This window comes from Eleutherodactylus coqui, chromosome 5 (genome assembly GCF_035609145.1).
Source record: "Eleutherodactylus coqui strain aEleCoq1 chromosome 5, aEleCoq1.hap1, whole genome shotgun sequence".
In the NCBI taxonomy this organism is placed as follows: Eukaryota; Metazoa; Chordata; class Amphibia; order Anura; family Eleutherodactylidae; genus Eleutherodactylus; species Eleutherodactylus coqui.
Genome location: NC_089841.1, coordinates 258973643 through 258994491, shown reverse-complemented (window position 1 = coordinate 258994491; position 20849 = coordinate 258973643). Strand labels below are relative to the sequence as shown.

Genomic DNA, 20849 nt, shown 5'->3' with positions numbered 1-20849 from the left:
TTCACATAGGAACTGTCAGTTGCATATGTCTCCTTATTTTTCTCTTAAAGGGGTTGTCCCGCGGCAGCAAGTGGGTCTATACACTTCTGTATGGCCATATTAATGCACTTTGTAATATACATCGTGCATTAATTATGAGCCATACAGAAGTTATCAAAAGTTTTTCACTTACCTGCTCCGTTGCTAGCGTCCTCGTTTCCATGGAGCCGACTAATTTTCGGCGTCTAATGGCCAAATTAGCCGCGCTTGCGCAGTCCGGGTCTTCTTCTTTTCTGAATGGGGCTCCGTGTAGCTCCGCCCCGTCACGTGACGATTCCAGCCAATCAGGAGGCTGGAATCGGCAATGGACCGCACAGAAGCCCTGCGGTCCACCGAGGGAGAAGATCCCGGCGGCCATCTTCAGCAGGTAAGTAAGAAGTCACCGGAGCGGGGGGATTCAGGTAAGCACTCTCCGGTGTTCTTTTTCAACCCCTGCATCGGGGTTGTCTCGCGCCGAACGGGGGGGGGGGGGGGTTTGAAGAAAAAAAAAACCCCGTTTCGGCGCGGGACAACCCCTTTAATGCACCCATGATTGTCAATGGAGGGGCGCGGAAAACGCGCAAAAAACGCGCGAAAATCGGCAACGCAAGTGGGTAGGCGCCTTTAGGGTGGTTTCACATGGGCGATTGCGATATCGCTGTGAGGAAATCGTGTCTTTTTTCCTGCAGTTTTTGAGAGTCAGTGCTGCTTTTTCCTATAAAAACAGCGCCGCCACTTTCAATTTTCTCACGAGAAAAGCAATAGGACTTTCTAATTTTAAAAACACATCACACGTAAAACGCAAGATCGTGCTGTGCGCTGCAACAAAACTAAGGCTCCATTGGGAAATATGGCTGATAAAGAGCAAAACGCAGAAAGGTGGGGCATGCTGTGATTTTTTTTTTTACTACGAAGCATTGCAAATATGAAGGAAACCATTGAAAACCATTGGTTTCATAACTCTGCGTTTTCTCTCTGCAAACGGGCGAGCGCGAAGTGGGGCCATGAATCAAGGCCCCATATCACACTTGCCATCCATGATAACTCCCCACAGATGTGAGGCGGTTTCATGTCAAAACAGCCTCTCATCACTTCTGGGGAAAAGCAATTCTCTGCCACGGCTGTCAGATCGCGGAGTTTCTCCCTTTGCTTTTTAATGGGCGATCTCGAATCGCGTATGCCTAGCACGTGGTGCGGCGCTGCCACCGGCCCCATTGAAAACAATGACTGCTGTGATGTGAGCGCATGCGCAAGATATGTAGGACTTGCCGCGATTTGTTTCCTGCATAGCTTTGCTCATGTGTATGAACCCATTCAAAAGAATAGGGTTAATATTTGTGTGTCTCGCAATGCACAAATCTTGCGCCATTTTGTCACCCGTGACAAAGGGTGTGTCCACACTCGGCAAAATTAGCAGCAAAGTGTCCTCTCCGAACGTTCCTCAGCAGATCCTTAGGGCAACACAGACACAATTCGATGCGGATTCTAATGTGGATTTTGGTGCGGATTTATCACATTTGTAGAGATGGAAGGCGCATCGCAGAGCTGCTGTGGATTTTCCATGTGGACAGTCCAGAAGGAAAATCTGTGGCACATCCTTCCCATGTAAACATACCCTAAGGGCTCCTGCACACTGGCAAGAGCAATTTCGGGCCATGATTCACGAAAATGATGGACAGGGCGCGATTTTGTTTTCACATAGAATCATAGACTGGTAGAGTTGGAAGGGACCTCCAGGGTCATCTGGTCCCACCCCCTGCTCAGTGCAGGATCACTAAATCATCCCAGACAGATATTTGTCCAGCCTTTGTTTGAACACTTCAATTGAAGGAGAACTCACCACCTCCTGTGGTAACCTGTCCCACTCATTGATCCCCTCACTGTCTAATATCTAATGTGTCTCCTCCCTTTCAGTTTTATCCCATTGCTTCTAGTCTTTCCTTGTGCAAATGAGAACAGGGCTGATCCCTCTGCAGTGTGACAGCCCTTCAGATATTTGTAGACCGCTATTAAGTCTCATCTCAGCCTTCTCTTCTCCAAGCTAAACATTCCCAGATCCTCATTTGCAGACTTATCACCATCTTGGTAACTTCTCTGAACTCGAATTTTGTGCCCGAAGCCCCTGTAACCCATTCTCTTTGGTGCATGCAGTATACTCAGCCAATCACCTGGCAGAAAAGAGCGGAATATACTGGAACACCGGGGAAGCACAGAGGTACACGGCGATCACCACCAACTCCATCCAAAATAGGAGAAGTTGGGAAACTATTGGAACAACTTGCGTGTCTCAGGCATGTAAGACACCCTAAATAATAATGATTGCGAACATCCGTCAGGAAATAACTTCCCAACCCCAGACTAGCCCTGACCCTAGTCTTGTCAGCACTGCATCTAGCTCCTGCTCACTGTCTGTACTCAGACCAACGACAGAGGAAGAAGTCTCCAAATTGCTCTTCTCTGCTTGCTCCACCACCTGCGCTAGCGACCCCCTCCCCTCACACCTCCTCCGATCCCTCTTCCCAGTGGTCATCTCCCATCTCACCACTATATTCAACCTCTCTCTGACCTCTGGCATCTTTCCCTCTTCTTTCAAACACGCGATCGTATGCCCACTGCTAAAGAAGCCGACTCGACGCAACTAATGCTACCAACTACCGACCCATCTCTAATCTCCCCTTCATCTCCAAACTACTAGAATGCCTGGTTTACTCCCGCCTTGTAAGGCATCTATCAGAAAACTCTCTCCTAGACCCCCTACAGTCTGGCTTCCGACCCCAACACTCAACAGAAACTGCCCTTACAAGGGTATCCAATGACCTACTGACAGCCAAATCGAGGAGTGATTACTCCCTACTGATCCTCCTTGACCTCTCTGCAGCATTTGACACTGTTGACCACAAACTCCTCCTCAGTATGCTTCGCTCCATCGGCCTACAGGACACTGCTCTCTCCTGGTTCTCCTACCTATCTGACTGCTCTTCCAGCGTCTCCTTTGCTGGCTCTACCTCCTCTCCTCTTCCCCTTGCTGTTGGGGTCCCCCAGGGCTCGGTCCTCGGCCTCCTCCTTTTCTCTATCAACACAGCCCCTATTGGACAAACCATCAGATTTGGCCTCCAATAACACCTTTTATGCTGACGACACCCAGCTCTACACCTCTTCCCATGACATCTCTGCACCTTTCCTTTAAAACATTACCGACTGTCTGTCCGCTGTCTCTAACACTATGTCATCTCTTTACCTAAAACTAAACCTCTCTAAAACTGACTTACTGGTGTTTCCTCCTTCCACTAACCGACCTCCTTCTGACATCTCCATCTCAGTGTGTGGCGCCACAATAACTCCTAGACAACATGCCCGCTGCCTTGGGGTCATATTCGACTCATTTACCCCTTACATCCAATCTCTCACCCAAACATGTCAGCTGCACCTCAAGGACATCGCAAGAATCAGCTCTTTTCTCACTGTGGACACGCTAAAAACACTTACTGTCGCCCTCATCCACTCCCGGCTTGTTTATTGCAAGTCATTGCTGATCGGCCTCCCCTGCACCAGACTCTACCCTCTCCAATCCATCCTGAATGCGGCATCCAGGCTCATCTTCCTGTCCAGCCGCTACTCGGACGCCTCTGCCTTGTGCCGGTCACTGCACTGGCTGCCCGTTAAATACAGAATTCAATTTAAACTCGCTACCTTCATCCACAAAGCCCTCCACAGTGCAGCGCCCCCCTATATCGCCTCCCTGATCTCAATCCATCACCCAGTTGGCGCCCTCTGCTGTGCTAACGAAACCAGACTGAGCGCCCATTTAATTCGAACTTCTCATTCCCGCCTCCAAGACCTCTCCAGAGCAGCACCAGTCCTCTGAAACGCACTACCAAAGGCTACCCGAGCAATCCAGGACTCGGAGAACTTCAGGCGTGCTCTAAAAACGCACCTCTTCAGGGAGGCATAGCGCATACCTTAAACAAAGCCCTCTGATAACATGTTCCCTGACCTACTGACTGCAATCCCTGCTAGCCATCATAAACCGCTCCTGCAGTCATACTGTTTCTGCCGTCACACGGCTAAATGTCTGACCATTGTCTATGTGTATAGCATCGCTCACTCTCCACCTCTCCATACCGCACACATCTCCAGCCCCTTTACCTTCACCCCATTACTTGTAGTATGTAAGCTCGTTGGAGCAGGACCCGCACCCCTATTGTTTCCATCAACTGATTACTATGTAACCGTGGTTCTGTAATGTTTGTACTTTTGTCTTTCTGTATTCCCCCTGTCTATGTAAGCGCTGCGGAATATGTTGGCGCTATACAAATAAAGCTTATTATTATTATTTGGCGTGCCTGAAGCGTGTGAGCTGCTGACCTCATAACACAGGAGGTTGTTCCAATAAACTGCCACCTTTAGGCTGCTTTCACACAGGCAACAAAATCTTGCATTGTGACAATGCTGCAAATCGCATGTATGTGATGCCCATGCTTTCCTTCACTTTCGCCATGTTTTCTCTGATGCCGTGTTGCGGCATGCTCTATAGTGTCACGTTTGCTATGTTTTGTAGCCCATGTTTCCCTATGGAGCCTGCTTGTTTATCACATCTAACAAACTAGCAATTTTCGTACAATGCATTTCCGTACCCCTAAAATAACCCCTAGCTACACTCGCTAAAAAAAAGAGGAACACATTACTTAGCAGGCACGGTCTGGGTTCTCCCGCTGCACGTGAAGCTGTCCCTGCCCACCCACAGATCATCACCTCCCGAACACGTGACCCAAAAATCCCGCCTCCACAATGTGATTCATGCAACAATGTGATTCACGCTGCATCGCCAACACTAAAACATCGCAAATATGAAGTGAGCCATTGGAAACAATTTGTTTCATAATGTTGCAATTTCTCGCGGCGGTGGAAAATTGTAAAGGCGCCCTAAGGCTACGTCTAATCAGAACAGTTTTGCGGATTTTGGTTTGGGATTCACCCCCTCATCCAGTGCTATAGTTGACATATTGCCAATTTAAAATCTGCACCGCGTGTCAATTTCCACATTGGGTTGAGCTAAAAAAAAACTGCATTTTTTGAAGTATGAAGCGGTCCGAATGATGCAGATTTTCTGCAGATTTCACCCTTTACATTGGCAGCGTTGAAATCTGCTGTCAAAATCTGCAACATAAATTGACTTCGGGATTCTGCATGGAGTTTTTCCGCACCATGATACTTTAGAATCTTGTCCACGTTGCTTGTGAGCTTTTTGCAGCACTTACGTCCTGGGTGACGGCACCTTTGGGGTAAAGCTACATGTTGCGGGTCTGCTGCGGATCTGCATTGCAAAGGGTGAAATCTTCACAACTGAAAATTTCAGTTTACATTGCAGATGTTGGGAAGAAGCTCAGGATTTTACACAAGCAGTTCTGCTGCAGCTTGGAAGCCTTGTTCGGCTGCAGTGTAGAGCCGGCGCCACACGCAGGGTCGCTGCAGAACTCCCACTACTGAAGTGCTGTGGATATTCTGCAGCTCAAGCCTAGTGAATGCGAAACTTAAAGGGGTTGTCCCGCGCTGAAACGGGTTTTTTTTTTTTTTCAACAGCCCCCCCGTTCGGCGCGAGACAAACCCGATGCAGGGACTTAAAAAAAAAACCGCACAGCGCTTACCTGAATCCCCGCGCTCCGGTGACTTCTTACTTACCGGTTGAAGATGGCCGCCGGGATCTTCTCCCTCGGTGGACCGCAGGGCTTCTGTGCCGTCCATTGCCGATTCCAGCCTCCTGATTGGCTGCAATCGGCACGTGACGGGGCGGAGCTACACGGAGCTGATCTCCGGCACGAGCGGCCCCATTGAGAAAAGAAGAAGACCGGGACTGCGCAAGCGCGTCTAATCTGGCGATTAGACGCTGAAATTAGACGGCACCATGGAGACGAGGACGCTAGCAACGGAACAGGTAAGTGAATAACTTTTGATAACTTCTGTATGGCTCATAATTAATGCACAATGTACATTACAAAGTGCATTAATATGGCCATACAGAAGTGTATAGACCCACTTGCTTTCGCGGGACAACCCCTTTAAGCGCGTCTGTATATGTTGTAGAAACTACACGAGAATGACACCGAGATCAATGAACATAAAGCCGCACCAAAGCCCGCAAATACCCTGTTGCCGATGTGAAGAATCCCAACCGAGTCACAAAAACATCACATTCCGCGTAAAAAAAAAAACACGCATAAAAAGTACAGGTACAAAGTCTGCAAGAAAAGATGCAGCAAATTCCGCAAAGTTTTCTTACTGCCATCTGCAGAAAAGTGCGCAGCCGACTTTCCGCAGCGGTGGTGTCCTGTGAGAGGCCCAAGCCTTCATATGAGCAGATGCGGATTTGCGCGTGCCTGAGCGCTGCGTTCTTGCGGAATGAATGCTTTTCTGCACGCACAATTAGTCTTATAGGCCTCCCTCACACGGGGCGTTTGCAGAAACGCAGCGTTTTTCAACGCTGCGTTACTGCAGATTCCGCCCCGTTTCAGCAGCGCTGGCATACTTTATGCCAGCGTTTTGGCTGCGTTTTCAGCTCGGCTGAAAACGCAGCCAAGAATGCTGAAAAGAAAAAGAAAAAGCAATACTCACCTAGCCGCTGCAGTCCGGGTCGCGGCCGCTGGTCTCTGCCGCTGATCCGGGCTTCCTCAGCACTCCCAAGTCTATTGCCGGAGGCCAGGTTTGAGAACCCTGCCTCCGGCAATAGAGTGCTGTGATTGGTTGTCGGTGCTTGCTCGATGCCCAATCACAGCCCTTCATTGACTGTCTCAGCCAATCTGAGCTTGCCGTGCTGATTGGCTGAGACAGTCAATGAAGGGCTGTGATTGAGCATCAAGCGTGCCGATAACCAATCACAGCACTCTATTGCTGGAGGCGGGGTTCTCAAACCTGCCCTCCAGCAATAGACTTGTGAATGCAGGGGAAGCCCGGATCAGCGGCCGCAACCTGGACTGCCACAGCTAGGTGAGTATTACTTTCTTTTTTTTCCTCTAGCCTAGCTGGGACTGATTTTCGGGCTAGGGCTTCTATTACAAGCCCTTACCCCGAAAATCGGCGAGCGGTTAACGCTGCTAAAAACGCGGCACCAAGTGTTGCTAAAACTGCTGCCCATTCATTTCAATGGACGACGCAGGGCTGAAAACGGCCCATAATAGAACATGCATCGCTGTCACAGCGCAGCGTTGGGAGGCGCTGTGTTGTCAGCCCTGTGTGAGTAGCCCCATTGAGATGATGGAAGTGTTGTACAGCATGTAGTGCTGGGCTGAAAAGGCAGCGCTAAACGCTGTACAAAACGCCCCGTGTGAGGGAGGCCTAAGGAGTTCCAGATGTCGTCGTCTTCCTGCGCACATTTGTACCCCCAAGGACTTCTATGGGGACCTTTGGTGCGCACATATGCCGAAAAATAGAGCATGCTTAATTTTTGTTTTTTGCACGATTGAAATGCAGAAATGTGAACAAACCCACTGAAGTGAGCGCTGCATCCCCTGCGTATCACACACGTCTGCGCGGCCGGCCTGAGGGGGCGCTCACATGGCGGAAATCGCTACGGAATTTTGTGTCAATTCTGCCTCCACAAATTACGGCAATGTTTGCAGCTGCCACAGATCCCATGTGGGTTTAGCACGGTCAATCGGCAAAATCCACGTGTACAAGTCACCCAGCCGGAGGCGTTCCTCCTCTTAGCTCCCGAGGCCCCTGCTCCTCACAGCTCCCTGGGGCCCCTCATCTCAGCTCCCTGGGGCCCCTCATCCTCACCCTCAGGGGCCCCTGCTCCTCACCCTCAAGGATCCCCCCCTCCTCCTCTCAGCTCCTGGGGCCCCTCCTCTTCTCAGCTCTCTGAGGCCCCTTCTCTCAGCTCCTGGGGTCCCCTCATCTCAGCTCCCAGAGGCCCCTCATCATCACCCTCAGGGACCCCTTCTCAATTCCCAGGGCCCCTCTTCCACTTAGCTCCCAGGAGCTCCTCCTTCCCACCCTCAGGGGCTCATCATCTCCCGGGGGCCCCTCCTCCCCTCAGCTCCCCCCTTCTCAGTTCCCGGGCCCCTCTTCCTCTCAGCTCCCAGGGGCCCCTTCTCAATTCCCAGGGCCCCTCTTCCTCTCAGCTCCCGGGTCCCTCCTCCCCTCAGCTCCGGGGGGGGGTGGGGGGGGGGTTCCTCCTCTCAGCGCCCCTCCTCCCCCGAGCTCCCCCCTTCTCAGTTCCCGGGCCCCTCTTCCTCTCAGCTCCCAGGGGCCCCTTCTCAATTCCCAGGGCCCCTCTTCCTCTCAGCTCCCCGGTCCCTCCTCCCCTCAGCTCCCAGGTCCCTCCTCCCCTCAGCTCCCGGGGGTTCCTCCTCTCAGTGCCCCTCCACCCCCCTTCTCAGTCCCCTTGCCCCTCTTCCTCTCAGCTCCTAGGGGCTCCTCCTCCTCACCCTCACCGGCCCCTTCTCAATTCCCAGGGCCCCTCTTCCTCTCAGCTCCCAGGGGCCCCTTCTCCCCTGAGCTTCTCCTTCTCACCCTTAGGGGCCACTTCTCAGCTCCTGGGGGCTCCTCCTTCTAACCCTTAGGGCCCCTTTCCCTCTCAGTTCCCGGTGGCCCCTCCTCCTCACCCTCTAGTGCCGCTTCTCCCAGCTCCCGGGGGCGCCTCCTCCCCATAGCTCCTCCTTCTCACCCTCAGGGCCCCTTCTCCCCAGTTCCCGAGGCTCCTCCTCCTCCTCTGGCCTGTGCTCAGAGGCGTCCACCCTCTTTGATGGCTTGGAACAGTCCACAGGCCGCGCCGGATGGGGGGAGCCGCGGGCCGGAATTCACTACTCCCCCACAGGGGGCGCTCCTCCCCACAGGCTCCCCGTGCTATCTCAGTGCTCCGACGCGGCTTCGCCCTTCCCACCTCTCGTGGAGGGGCCGCATGAGGACAGCGCCGGATTACTCCGCTCTCTGTCTCTAGGCGGACACCTTAAACGCCCCACCTCCCCCCTCTCAGCACACGGTGGTTTGGCCCAGCCTTCAGCTCATTGTTGCTTGGCGCCGGGTCCAAGATGGCGCTGTGATCTCCGGCGGGTGAAGAGAAGGGAGAGCGGGCCGGCGGGAGAGACGAGCAGCGCTGCCAAGCGGGAGCCGCCGCTTCTGCACGTCGCCGTCGGATTGGGATTAGTATGCTCTCAGGACATGGGCGAGAAGCTGGAACTCAGGCTCAAGTCGCCGGTGGGAGCCGAGCCTGCCATCTACCCGTGGCCGCTGCCTGTCTACGTGAGTCCGGGGATGGGGAGTGTGGGGTAGGCCGCAGCCGCGGCGGATGTACACCTGTATGCCGGCCACGGGGAGGGGGGATGTGTCGGCCTCAGCTGCACGGCCCACTGTATGTCAGACACGTCCTTCACGGACACCCCTGCTCTGCGGAATGGCACGCTCTGTACGGGCGCTGAGCCCTGCGTGACCTCTGGCTGCCCGGTAGGGGGAGGGGCCCGGGCACCTGTTGTGGCCCCCGCAGCAGTGACCCCCAAGACGCCTCGTGCCTCCATTGGTTTGTCGCCTCCTTCTGTGTCTCCTGTCAGCGGGGCTTCCAAGAATCTAATGCTATTTTTATCCATTCCCGCCTCCGGCTTGCGGAGGGTTAATAAGGCCATGGCTCGCTATTGGCTGGGGAGGAACCGAGCGTTTATCCGCTGGATAGCAACAGTTGCCCCCTCCTCGTACCTCCGGCCCCGCACCGCGCTGAGGGCTTAAAGGGCCAGGAGCGGCTGAAACCTGCTGTTAACGCTTTCATGCCCAGTTGATTGGCTGACACCAACTCCGACACAAACGCCCCGTTCTGTACGTCAAACATCTGCCAGCTGTGCAGCCAAGAGACCCCCGGAGCGAGGGGCCCCCGCGGAGAACGGGGCATGGTAGCTTCCCGGGGCGGCCCTGTTCACACCCAGGACCTTCTTCCTAGAACATGCTTATCTCCTGACTAGTACGGCGCTGCTGATCTCTGGAAGGGTAGCCACGTGACAACTCCTGGGTGTCTCCACCCGCTCCGCTTTTGGTAGAAGTGGGCGCACTATATCAGGGGGCTTCTGTTTTTGAGTTGTAAATTGGTAATATTGTTAGAAAATCCTAAATAATTCAGAGAAATCTGTAGAATAAACGTCGTTGCGTGCCGGGGGGTTAACGGCCGGACCCCGTCTGTACGTGTGCTGGTGGTATGTGGTACACCCCGCGGTAGGCCGGGCTCACACGGGGGTTAACGGCCGGACCCCGTCTGTACGTGTGCTGGTGGTATGTGGTACACCCCGCGGTAGGCCGGGCTCACACGGGGGGTTAACGGCCGGACCCCGTCTGTACGTGTGCTGGTGGTATGTGGTACACCCCGCGGTAGGCCGGGCTCACAGGGGGTTAACGGCCGGACCCCGTCTGTACGTGTGCTGTTTGTATATGGTGCACCCTGCGGTAGGCCGGGCCCCGTCTGTACGTGTGCTGGTGGTATGTGGTACACCCTGCGGTAGGCCGGGCTCACGGGGGGTGGGGGTGGGGTGGGTAATGTCCGGACCCCGTCTGTACGTGTGCTGGTGGTATGTGGTACACCCCGCGGTAGGCCGGGCTCACACGGGGGGGTTCACGGCCGGACCCCGTCTGTACGCGTGCTGGTGGTATGTGGTACACCCCGCGGTAGGCCGGGCTCACAGGGGGTTAACGGCCGGACCCCGTCTGTACGCGTGCTGGTGGTATGTGGTACACCCCACGGTAGGCCGGGCTCACACGGGGGGTTCACGGCCGGACCCCGTCTGTACGCGTGCTGGTGGTATGTGGTACACCCCGCGGTAGGCCGGGCTCACAGGGGGTTAACGGCCGGACCCCGTCTGTACGCGTGCTGGTATGTGGTACACCCCGCGGTAGGCCGGGCTCACAGGGGGTTAACGGCCGGACCCCGTCTGTACGCGTGCTGGTGGTATGTGGTACACCCCGCGGTAGGCCGGGCTCACAGGGGGTTAACGGCCGGACCCCGTCTGTACGCGTGCTGGTGGTATGTGGTACACCCCGCGGTAGGCCGGGCTCACAGGGGGTTAAAGGGGTTGTCCCGAGGCAGCAAGTGGGTCTATACACTTCTGTATGGCCATAATAATGCACTTTGTAATATACATCGTGCATTAATTATGAGCCATACAGAAGTTATAAAAAGTTTTTTACTTACCTGCTCCGTTGTTAGCGTCCTCGTCTCCATGGAGCCGACTAATTTTTGGCCTCCGATGGCCAAATTAGCCGCGCTTGCGCAGTCCGGGTCTTCTGTGTTCTTCTATGGAGCCGCTCGTGACAGAGAGCGGCTCCGTGTAGCTCCGCCCCGTCACGTGCCGATTCCAGCCAATCAGGAGGCTGGAATCGGCAGTGGACCGCACAGAAGAGCTGCGGTCCACGAAGCAAGAGGTTCCCGGCGGCCATCTTCACAGGTAAGTATAGAAGTCACCGGAGCGCGGGGATCAAGGTAAGCGCTCCGGTAAGCTGTCTGTACGTCCCTGCATCGGGGTTGTCTCGCGCCGAACGGGGGGGGGGTTGAAAAAAAAAAAAACCCGTTTCGGCGCGGGACAACCCCTTTAACGTCCGGACCCCGTCTGTACGCGTGCTGGTGGTATGTGGTACAGCCCGCGGTAGGCCGGGCTCACAGGGGGTTAACGTCCGGACCCCGTCTGTACGCGTGCTGGTGGTATGTGGTACACCCCGCGGTAGGCCGGGCCCCGTCTGTACGTGTGCTGGTGGTATATGGTACACGCCGCTGTAGGCCGGGCTCACACGGGGGGGGCGGGTTTCACGGCCGGACCCCGTCTGTACGTGTGCTGGTGGTATGTGGTACACCCCATGGTAGGCCGGGCTCACACGGGGGGTTCACGGCCGGACCCCGTCTGTACACGTGCTGGTGGTATGTGGTACACCCCGCGGTAGGCCGGGCTCACAGGGGGTTAACGTCCGGACCCAGTCTGTACGTGTGCTGGTGGTATGTGGTACACCCCGCGGTAGGCCGGGCTCACACGGGGGGTTCCCGGCCGGACCCCGTCTGTACACGTGCTGGTGGTATATGGTACACCCCGCGGTAGGCCGGGCTCACACGGGGGGTTCACGGCCGGACCCCGTCTGTACGTGTGCTGGTGGTATGTGGTACACCCCGCGGTAGGCCGGGCTCACACGGGGGGTTCACGGCCGGACCCCGTCTGTACGTGTGCTGGTGGTATGTGGTACACCCCGCTGTAGGCCGGGCTCACACGGGGGGTTCACGGCCGGACCCCGTCTGTACACGTGCTGGTGGTATGTGGTACACCCCGCGGTAGGCCGGGCTCACACGGGGGGTTCACGGCCGGACCCCGTCTGTACGCGTGCTGGTGGTATGTGGTACACCCCGCGGTAGGCCGGGCTCACACGGGGGGTTCACGGCCGGACCCCGTCTGTACGTGTGCTGGTGGTATGTGGTACACCCCGCGGTAGGCCGGGCTCACACAGGGGATTCCAACTGCAGAACCCGCAGCAAAAAAACGCATGCTTCATTTTTCCCTAGATGGCCTCCATTGAAGTCAGTGGAGGGCGTTGGACAGCTGACGTTACGTACGGGCTGCGACTGTCTGCGTCATCGCTTAGTAATAGCGTGGAAAATACAAATATTGAAAGAAAAAACTGCACCACACATGACTGCCACAGTCGTACGCATTACAGTAAACTCAGGGTCGCCGGCCGCGCTCACAGCTGGAATCTGCCACGAACCTCCCGCATGTGGAGTTAAGTGGGCCGCCGTCGGGACCTCTGGGAATGGAGGTCCTACTCCTAGGACGGAGGCCTCCTATACCCTGCTCCATTACTGACTGCCGTCGGGTCTTGTGATCTCTGGGAATGGAGGGTATACTCCTAGGACAGAGGCCTCCTATACCCTGCTCCATCACTGACCGCCGTCAGGCCCTGTGATCTCTGGGAATGGAGGTTATACTCCTAGGACGGAGGCCTCCTATACCCTGTTCCATTACTGACTGCCGTCGGGTCTTGTGACCTCTGTCCTAGGAGTATAACCTCCATTCCCAGAGGCCTCCTATACCCTGCTCCATCACTGACCGCCATCGGGTCCTGTGATCTCTGGGAACGGAGGGTATACTCCTAGGACAGAGGCCTCCTATACCCTGCTCCATCACTGACCGCCGTCGGGCCCTGTGATCTCTGGGAATGGAGGTTATACTCCTAGGACGGAGGCCTCCTATACCCTGTTCCATTACTGACTGCCGTCGGGTCTTGTGACCTCTGTCCTAGGAGTATAACCTCCATTCCCAGAGGCCTCCTATACCCTGCTCCATCACTGACCGCCATCGGGTCCTGTGATCTCTGGGAACGGAGGGTATACTCCTAGGACAGAGGCCTCCTATACCCTGCTCCATCACTGACCGCCGTCGGGTCCTGTGGCCTCTGGGAATGGAGGGTATACTCCTAGGACAGAGGCCTCCTATACCATGCTATATCACTGACTGCCGTCCTGTGATCTCTGGGAACAGAGGTTAGGTATTAGAGTATCTTGATGCCACCGGAAGCTAGGGGTTTGACTGGGTTAACGCTCCTCACACCCCCAGCTCCCGATAGTCAAGCCACGAAGGTCCTAGCAGCACAGTGTGGATAGATTTGTCCCAGCGCTGCAGCATTAGGCTGAGGGTTACTATACTTGTTGACATATCGTCAATAGTAAATTCCTAAAAAGCGCCTTTAATTATGGCAATGCATTGTAGCAAAATGTATCAAGAGTACTATTGTATCTTGTCTCCACTGGAAGCTAGGGGTGTGACAGCACTTAGCAGGAGGGAACGCACCTGTCAGGCCCCTTGCTGCCGACTGGCCGAGAACACTAGCAGCACACAGTGGAGGGCAACGGCGAGACTCACTGGTTGTGTCTGGCAACAGGCTACCTGGAAAGAGGGTGAAGACCGTGTTCTGACAGCTGCTGCCGGGGGGCTGGGGTATAGACTGCGGGTCCAGCAAGTGGACTGTGCGGCCGGCTTCACAGACGGCATCACAACACATGGAAGCCGCTGGGTGTGACAGCGCACAAGGGGAGAGTGGCCACGAGAGACACTGGAGCAGGGAACGTAGATTGTGGAAGCCCAGCAGGGCACAGAGACAGCAGCCCTGCTAAGTTCGCAGCGCACTCGTGATTACAGGGGCCGGGAGGTGAGACCCCCGTCAATCACAGGTCTCTGCCGCTGTCGATGACACTATCCCTGGTGGTTTTACTGTGCACTCTGCCGCTGTGGATGACATTGGCCCCTGCATGGCGCTTATCCGGTGTTGTCACTGCGCACCCCACCGCTGTGGATGACTTTGTGCTGTGCTCATTCAGACCGTAACCTGAGCCTCTACACAAGCTAGGGGCTTGACAGGGGCGTTAACTCCAGCAAAGCCAGGTCAGCCCCTAGCTTCTGGTGGAGACAAGGTACAATAGTACCTGTATCAAGCTGTGTTTAGCTCACAGAAGACTGTTGAGATTAGATGCAATAGTAGCAAACTTAGCCAATTTAATGGAAGACTTACCCCCACAGCTAAAATAGGTTCGCCGGCATCATTTCTGTCTTTTAGAGTATCTCTAATAGCATTTGAAACCACTAACAATTTGGGTTTATATAGGCAAAAAAATGTGTGTGTGTGTGTGTCTTTTTTTTCTCGTTATTTTCCTTATTGGGCCTGAAGTGTTTCCTGGCCACGTGGAGGTAATGGTGTCCCTTTTGTCCGTTGCCGAGTGTCAGTGACCGGTGTGGACTGTGATGTATATGGCTGTGTCTCGGGAGCTATCTATGACCACTGACTGCTTGTTCAACAATCGGTCTACTTCTGTGTGGCCACGTTTCCTCCTCTACGTGGCACGGGTAGGTGGTTTTCTCACCTCATTAAGGACAGTAAAAAAAAAAAATGTATAACCTATAAATAAGTGCCCTCCCCTCTTACGGTTGTTACCTGTCCCTCGGGGATTTGTTGGGGCTGATACGCCAGCTACCCAGACTCTGCTTCTCTCTGGCCTGGAAGGCCTGGTGCAGAGAATAGGAGCTCTGGGTTGCCGTGTCACCCCCTCATTGTCCTCCTGTGCCCCAGGCTACTCTTCGGGTCACTTTCAGAGACCTGTCTGCTACCTGGGTTTAGCTGCACATGCAGACTGGGGATTCCAATTTCTGCTGACACCAGTAATTGGGAGGATTTACCATCTGATAGGTCAGTGTTGAGGCTCCACCCCTTGCGTTCATCTGACTGCAGTGTTGGAATGTAAATGGTGGAGGGAGGGTCCTTATCTTAGGCCAGGCTCAAATGACTGTGTTGTACAGCATATTCTGCGTGGAATACGTGGTACTAGTCTCTAATAGGCAGCCATGTTGACGCTCACACTATTTGCTCGAAATACGTGCATAAGAAAAATTGCATGTTCTACCGTGGCGCTTATTACACATGTATACATGCCAAGATGGTACTTGGTGATGGACGGGCTGCAGCAACTACACAATCTTATTGCTTACTTGTGTGCTGTGCTGAGAATTACGGTCATGTGAGCGCGGTCTTGGTTTGAAACCTCCAGCAAAAACGTACCATTTAGAAGAGGATTCTTGTGTTTTATAAGTAATGAGAGAAGAATGCCCCATTTGTCTGGATGGCACGAGATCCACGATCAAGGAAGGAGTTATCGATCTTGGATGTAGAGCTGTGTATGGTGATTTTGGAGGGGGAGTTGGACATCTATGAGCTGGGACTTCCAGACGAGACTATATTCGCCCTCCTAGTTAAAGGGGTTGTCCCGCGGCAGCAAGTGGGTCTATACACTTCTGTATGGCCATATTAATGCACTTTGTAATGTACATCGTGCATTAATTATGAGCCATACAGAAGTTATTCACTTACCTGTTCCGTTGCTGGCGTCCTCGTCTCCATGGTGCCGTCTAATTTTCAGCGTCTAATCGCCAGATTAGACGCGCTTGCGCAGTCCGGGTCTTCTTCTTTGCTGAATGGGGCCGCTCGTGCCGGAGAGTGGCTCCTTGTAGCTCCGCCCCGTCACGTGCCGATTCCAGCCAATCAGGAGGCTGGAATTGGCAATGGTCCGCCGAGGGAGAAGATCCCGGCGGCCATCTTCAGCCGGTAAGTAAGAAGTCACCTGAGCGCGGGGATTCAGGTAAGCACTGTGCGGTTTTTATTTTTAACCCCTGCATCGGGGTTGTCTCGCGCCGAACGGGGGGACTGTTGAAAAAAAACAAAACACCCGTTTCGGCGCGGGACAACCCCTTTAAGAGCTGGAGACCGTCTGTTGAATGCCTTGGAGATCTTGGTAAAGCGGTTTGGCAGCTCAACGGCCCAATCTGATTCCTCTCAAAGATCTATCCAGTTCTGTTCCTGGACAGGTAATGTAGCTTCCAGAAGTCACTTATGTTCCATCTTGTGTGGCCAGGCTGTTGCAAATGGCAACAAAACTGAAAGTCTTGTTGCCATTAACAAAATGTTTGACAGATTGTTGAACACTTTGGTCACTATCTAGAGTTCTGAAGTTCCAAAATGAATTTTCCGGAAGGACTTTTTCAGCTATTCCTCAGTTTATTAGCAGGGAATCTCTGGTCTCAATCTTCTCATGCAGAGGCCTGTTTGCTAAAAGTTCCTTTAGAGGTCATTCAGATGACCGTGCGCGCAAAATGCTGTGTGGATTGTACGGCGTGTTACTGGCCAGTGTGAGACGGCTATCGCCGTGTATGGCAACAAGTGCACTGCACCTGACACCGTATCTCCGGCTGTGTATCACGTGTGTAATACGTGGGGAAATCGCAGCCTTGAGCATGAGGCCTAACTGTGGTGGTCAACATTTTTGAATTTGGCGGAGGGAGTTGAAGGGAAACTGTTCAAATTCGCAGACGACAAAGCTAGGAGGGATGGCCAACACTGAAGAGAAGGGAGAGTATTCAAAAAGATCTAGACAAGCTTGCACAGTGGGCAACGACTAACGAAATTGCATTTAGCAGGGAAAAATGCGAAGTCTTACAAGAAAAATGAAAAAAGCTCACACAGAATGGGAGGAATTGGGCTAAGCAGCAGCACTTGAACCTGAGTCAACAATGTGATGCAGAAGAAAAAAAAGCAAACACAATTGTGGGATGTATTAAAGGGGTTGTCTCGCGGCAGCAAGTGGGGTCATACACTTCTGTATGGCCATATTAATGCACTTTGTAATATACATCGTGCATTAATTATGAGCCATACAGAAGTTATTCACTTACCTGCTCCGTTGCTGGCGTCCCCGTCGCCATGGATCCGTCTAAATTCGTTGTCTTCTGGCGTTTTTAGATGCGCTTGCGCAGTCCGGTCTTCTGCCTGGTGAATGGGGCCGCTCGTGCCGGAGAGCTGGTCCCGCGTCGTCATCGTAGCTCCGCCCCATCACGTGTGCCGATTCCAGCCAATCAGGAGGCTGGAATCGGCAATGGACCGCACAGAGCCCACGGTGCACCATCGGAGAAGACCTGCAGTGCATCGTGGGTGAAGATCCCGGCGGCCATCTTGGAGAAGGAAGAAAGAAGTCGTTGCAGAGCGGGGATTCGGGTAAGTAATATACATTTTTTTTTTTTTACCCATCCCTTCGGTTTGTCTCGCGCCGAACGGGGGGCCTATTGGAAAAAAAAAAACAAAACCCCGTTTCGGCGCGAGACAACCCCTTTAAGAGAAGCATAGTCTAGATCACGTGAGGTCATTATCCCCCTCTACTCGTCCTTTGTCAAACCTCATCTGGAATACTGTGTCCAGTTCTGCATACCCTACTTTAAAAAAGACATAGACAAACTGGAGCAAGTGCAGAGAAGTTACCAAGATGGTGAGCGGCCTGCAAATCATGTCCGATGAGGAACAGTTAAAGGCTCTGGGAATGTTTAGGTTGAAAAGAAGGATGAGAGGAGACTTGATAGCTGTCTATATATATCTGAAGGGCTGTCACACTGCGGAGGGATCAGCCCTATTCTCATCTGCACAAGGAAAGACTAGAAGCAATGGGATGAAACTGAAAGGGAGGAGACACAAATTGGATATTAGAAAAAACTTTCTGACAGTGAGGGTGATCAATGAGTGGAACAGGTTACCATGGGAGGTGGTGAGTTCTTTAATGGGAGTCTTCAGAGGATGGACAGACATCTGTCTGGAATGATTTAGTGATCCTGCACTGAGCAGGGGATTGGACCCGATGACCCTGGAGGTCCCTTCCAACTCTACAGTCTGATTCTAATGGAATGGATGTTAATGGTTTTATCTTAACCGATTTAGGGCAGTTTTTGAATAAATATCACCTATCGACAGGATAGTTCATAAATGTTTGACCACTGGGCGTCCAAGTGTGAATGTAGTGGTAGTGCGATTGCTACTCCATGCCCTGTTGACCTAGTGGAGTTAGAGTCCAGTGCCTGGCTATGTGCGTAGACTGTAAATAGTGAGTTGGTCACACATGTGCAGAACCGCCTCATCCGCAGGTCCCCTGCCTTTGTTAGGATCTACTGTTAAGGCCATTTATGGTAACTGTAGTGTTATCGTGGGCTGAGAGCTTTGTTACCTATGCAGTCTTCTGCCCAGTTCTTCATTGTACATATTAGCTATGCTCCTTTTTCCCCCTGCCTGCATCTGATTGGCTCCCTATACCATGTGCCAATAATCTATACAGTTTTCCATATTCCACTCCCTCTTGGAGAGCTTCAGGCATTACCTGGCATCTAATCAGTATGCTCCCTGGGGGTAGGGGGTGTGGCCTGTTCTTTGCTCATTTGCATGTTTTTGAGCCCCATAGGTTTTTGTTTTGTTCAGCTTCTCTTCCAAAGCATAAAAATTACTGTTAGGCCAGCTGCACACGGCCGTGACGGGCTCCGCCGCGGATTATTCCACAGCGAAGCCCGTCACGGCGCCCCCCAGAGACCCCATACTTACCAGCGGATCCGGCGTTCTGGGTCCCGCATGACGCTTCCCCACCCGCCGCCGCATCATATGACGCGGCCGGCTGTGTCGTTTGACGCGGCGGCGGTAGGCGGGAAATCGTTTTCACGCTATCTTCCGCTGTGCTACAGCGGGAGATAGCGTGAACGGACGGCTTCCATTGACTGCAATGGAAGCCGTCCGCGCGTACACCCGCGGCAAATAGAGCATGCCGCGGGTGAGGACGGGAGATTTCACGGTGCGGAATTCCGCACCGTGTGCCCTGAGCTATTAGGTTCAATAGAACCTAATAGCTGCGGGCAGTGCAGCGGATTTTCGCGGCGGAAATCCGTTCATGGGAAGGAGGCCTTAATCAGGAAGTCGTATACAGTTAACATTGAAATTGGAACACCAAAAGAACGAGCCATTAGGTAATCAGTGGGTGTCACTAAGATATGCAGATATTCACATATTTTAAGTGCCTAGCTCCCATCTGTGGCATGTGGGAGGGGCTTCAATGGCTTAAAAGTCAGATCAAAGGCAAGCTAATTATTTTTTTCAGCCGCATGATGCCTCAAAATTCAGACTGTCTTGTGGTATAAGTTTGTGTTTATTGATGTGGCACTGAGATCTTGGTTGATCGCTACCCACGGAGACCTGAGGATTTAGCACTCTTCAATGTTGTCCTCCCAACCACTGGGACACCCAACCCTGAACTGGTGTGCACAGAGGTGAACCTCCGCACGGACCGACTGTCAGATTAGCAGAATGGCGCATAGTGGTCCAATTTGTACTGCGAGTGAAATTGTCTCATCCCAAGCTTTAAGGCATCCAACAACGTCTACACAAACCATCAGGGGGCGCTCGTACGGCATTGGGGTACAAGCAGACGGACAGCGACTGGTTATCCGTTGACTTCGCGCCACCGCTCTTACAGGCTAGACAGCAATGGAGGTCTGTCCTCTTTAGAGATGCCAATTAGTTTGTAGCCCACGTGGATTTTATAATGTCCAGTAGCCGGACCAGATATACCTACAGCTCAGCATTACGGAAGCAGCGGTTGTTTCTAAGAAGTGTCCCGTTCAGTGCTGGGTTGCTCGTGCAACTGTGAGAATCCTGCCTGGCCCAAATGTGCCCCCGGCATGGCCTACAGAGTCTCCGGGCTTGTCTCCACTTTAGGACTTCACTGCTGGAAATTGCAAACAGAACTGCCAGCTGCACATATTGATGATTTGTGCCCCTAGTACTAACCTCATGGATGGCACACGTGGATTTCTGCTCGTGACGCTTGTACCCTATGCCAAACGGAGGTGTTCTGAATTTATTTTTTTTAGCATTTTGCATATCATTAACACGTCGGTCGATCACGCGACTCCAATAGCTCCATGACTCTTCCTTCTTAGTGTTGTAATTTCAGTATTGAAGAGTGTATATACCTTGGTCAGCCATAACCTATAATGGATGATCTGTGAAGGTGTGGGATATAACAAGTGAACAAGCAGCGCTTGCAGTTGATGGATGGGGCAGAGCGTCCCTAGCAGGTCTTCTGGAGTGTTCCTAGCATGCATGGTTAGTATTTAGTGAAACTACAACTGGGGCATGAGTGCCCAAAGCTCCTTACAAGGGAACCTGTTGTCTCATCTGAACCCCATAAACTACACTATGGCGCTTAAATGTAAGGGAACAGAGTCCAGGGAGTGTTGATGGGTGCTCCCCGTTCCAGCACTATGTCCCTGCAGACTGACTCTTCAGCCAGCGGCCGGCGCTCTGCCTTAGGCCTCATATCCATGGGGAAAATCAGGCCCGCTACGGATTCTCCATGGAGAATCCGTAGCGGGTCCCTCCTGCCCCGCGGACATGAGTGCTGAAAATGAGAATAAATAAGAATAAACTTACCTCCCGCCCGCTCCGGATCTCCTTTTCGCCGCGGCGTCATCTCTCCG

At 53.2% G+C, this 20849-nt stretch overlaps 1 protein-coding gene across 1 annotated transcript in view; it reads left to right on the top strand.

Annotated features, from left to right (window-relative positions):
- Positions 1-8919: 8919 nt before the first annotated feature.
- Positions 8920-20849, top strand: part of DOT1L (DOT1 like histone lysine methyltransferase) — a 118020-nt gene continuing 106090 nt past the window's right edge. Inside the window, exon 1 of the mRNA XM_066604591.1 lies at positions 8920-9255. Within this exon, the coding sequence (XP_066460688.1) occupies positions 9175-9255 (81 nt within the window). The 5' untranslated portion in view covers positions 8920-9174. The remainder of the gene's footprint in view (positions 9256-20849) is intronic.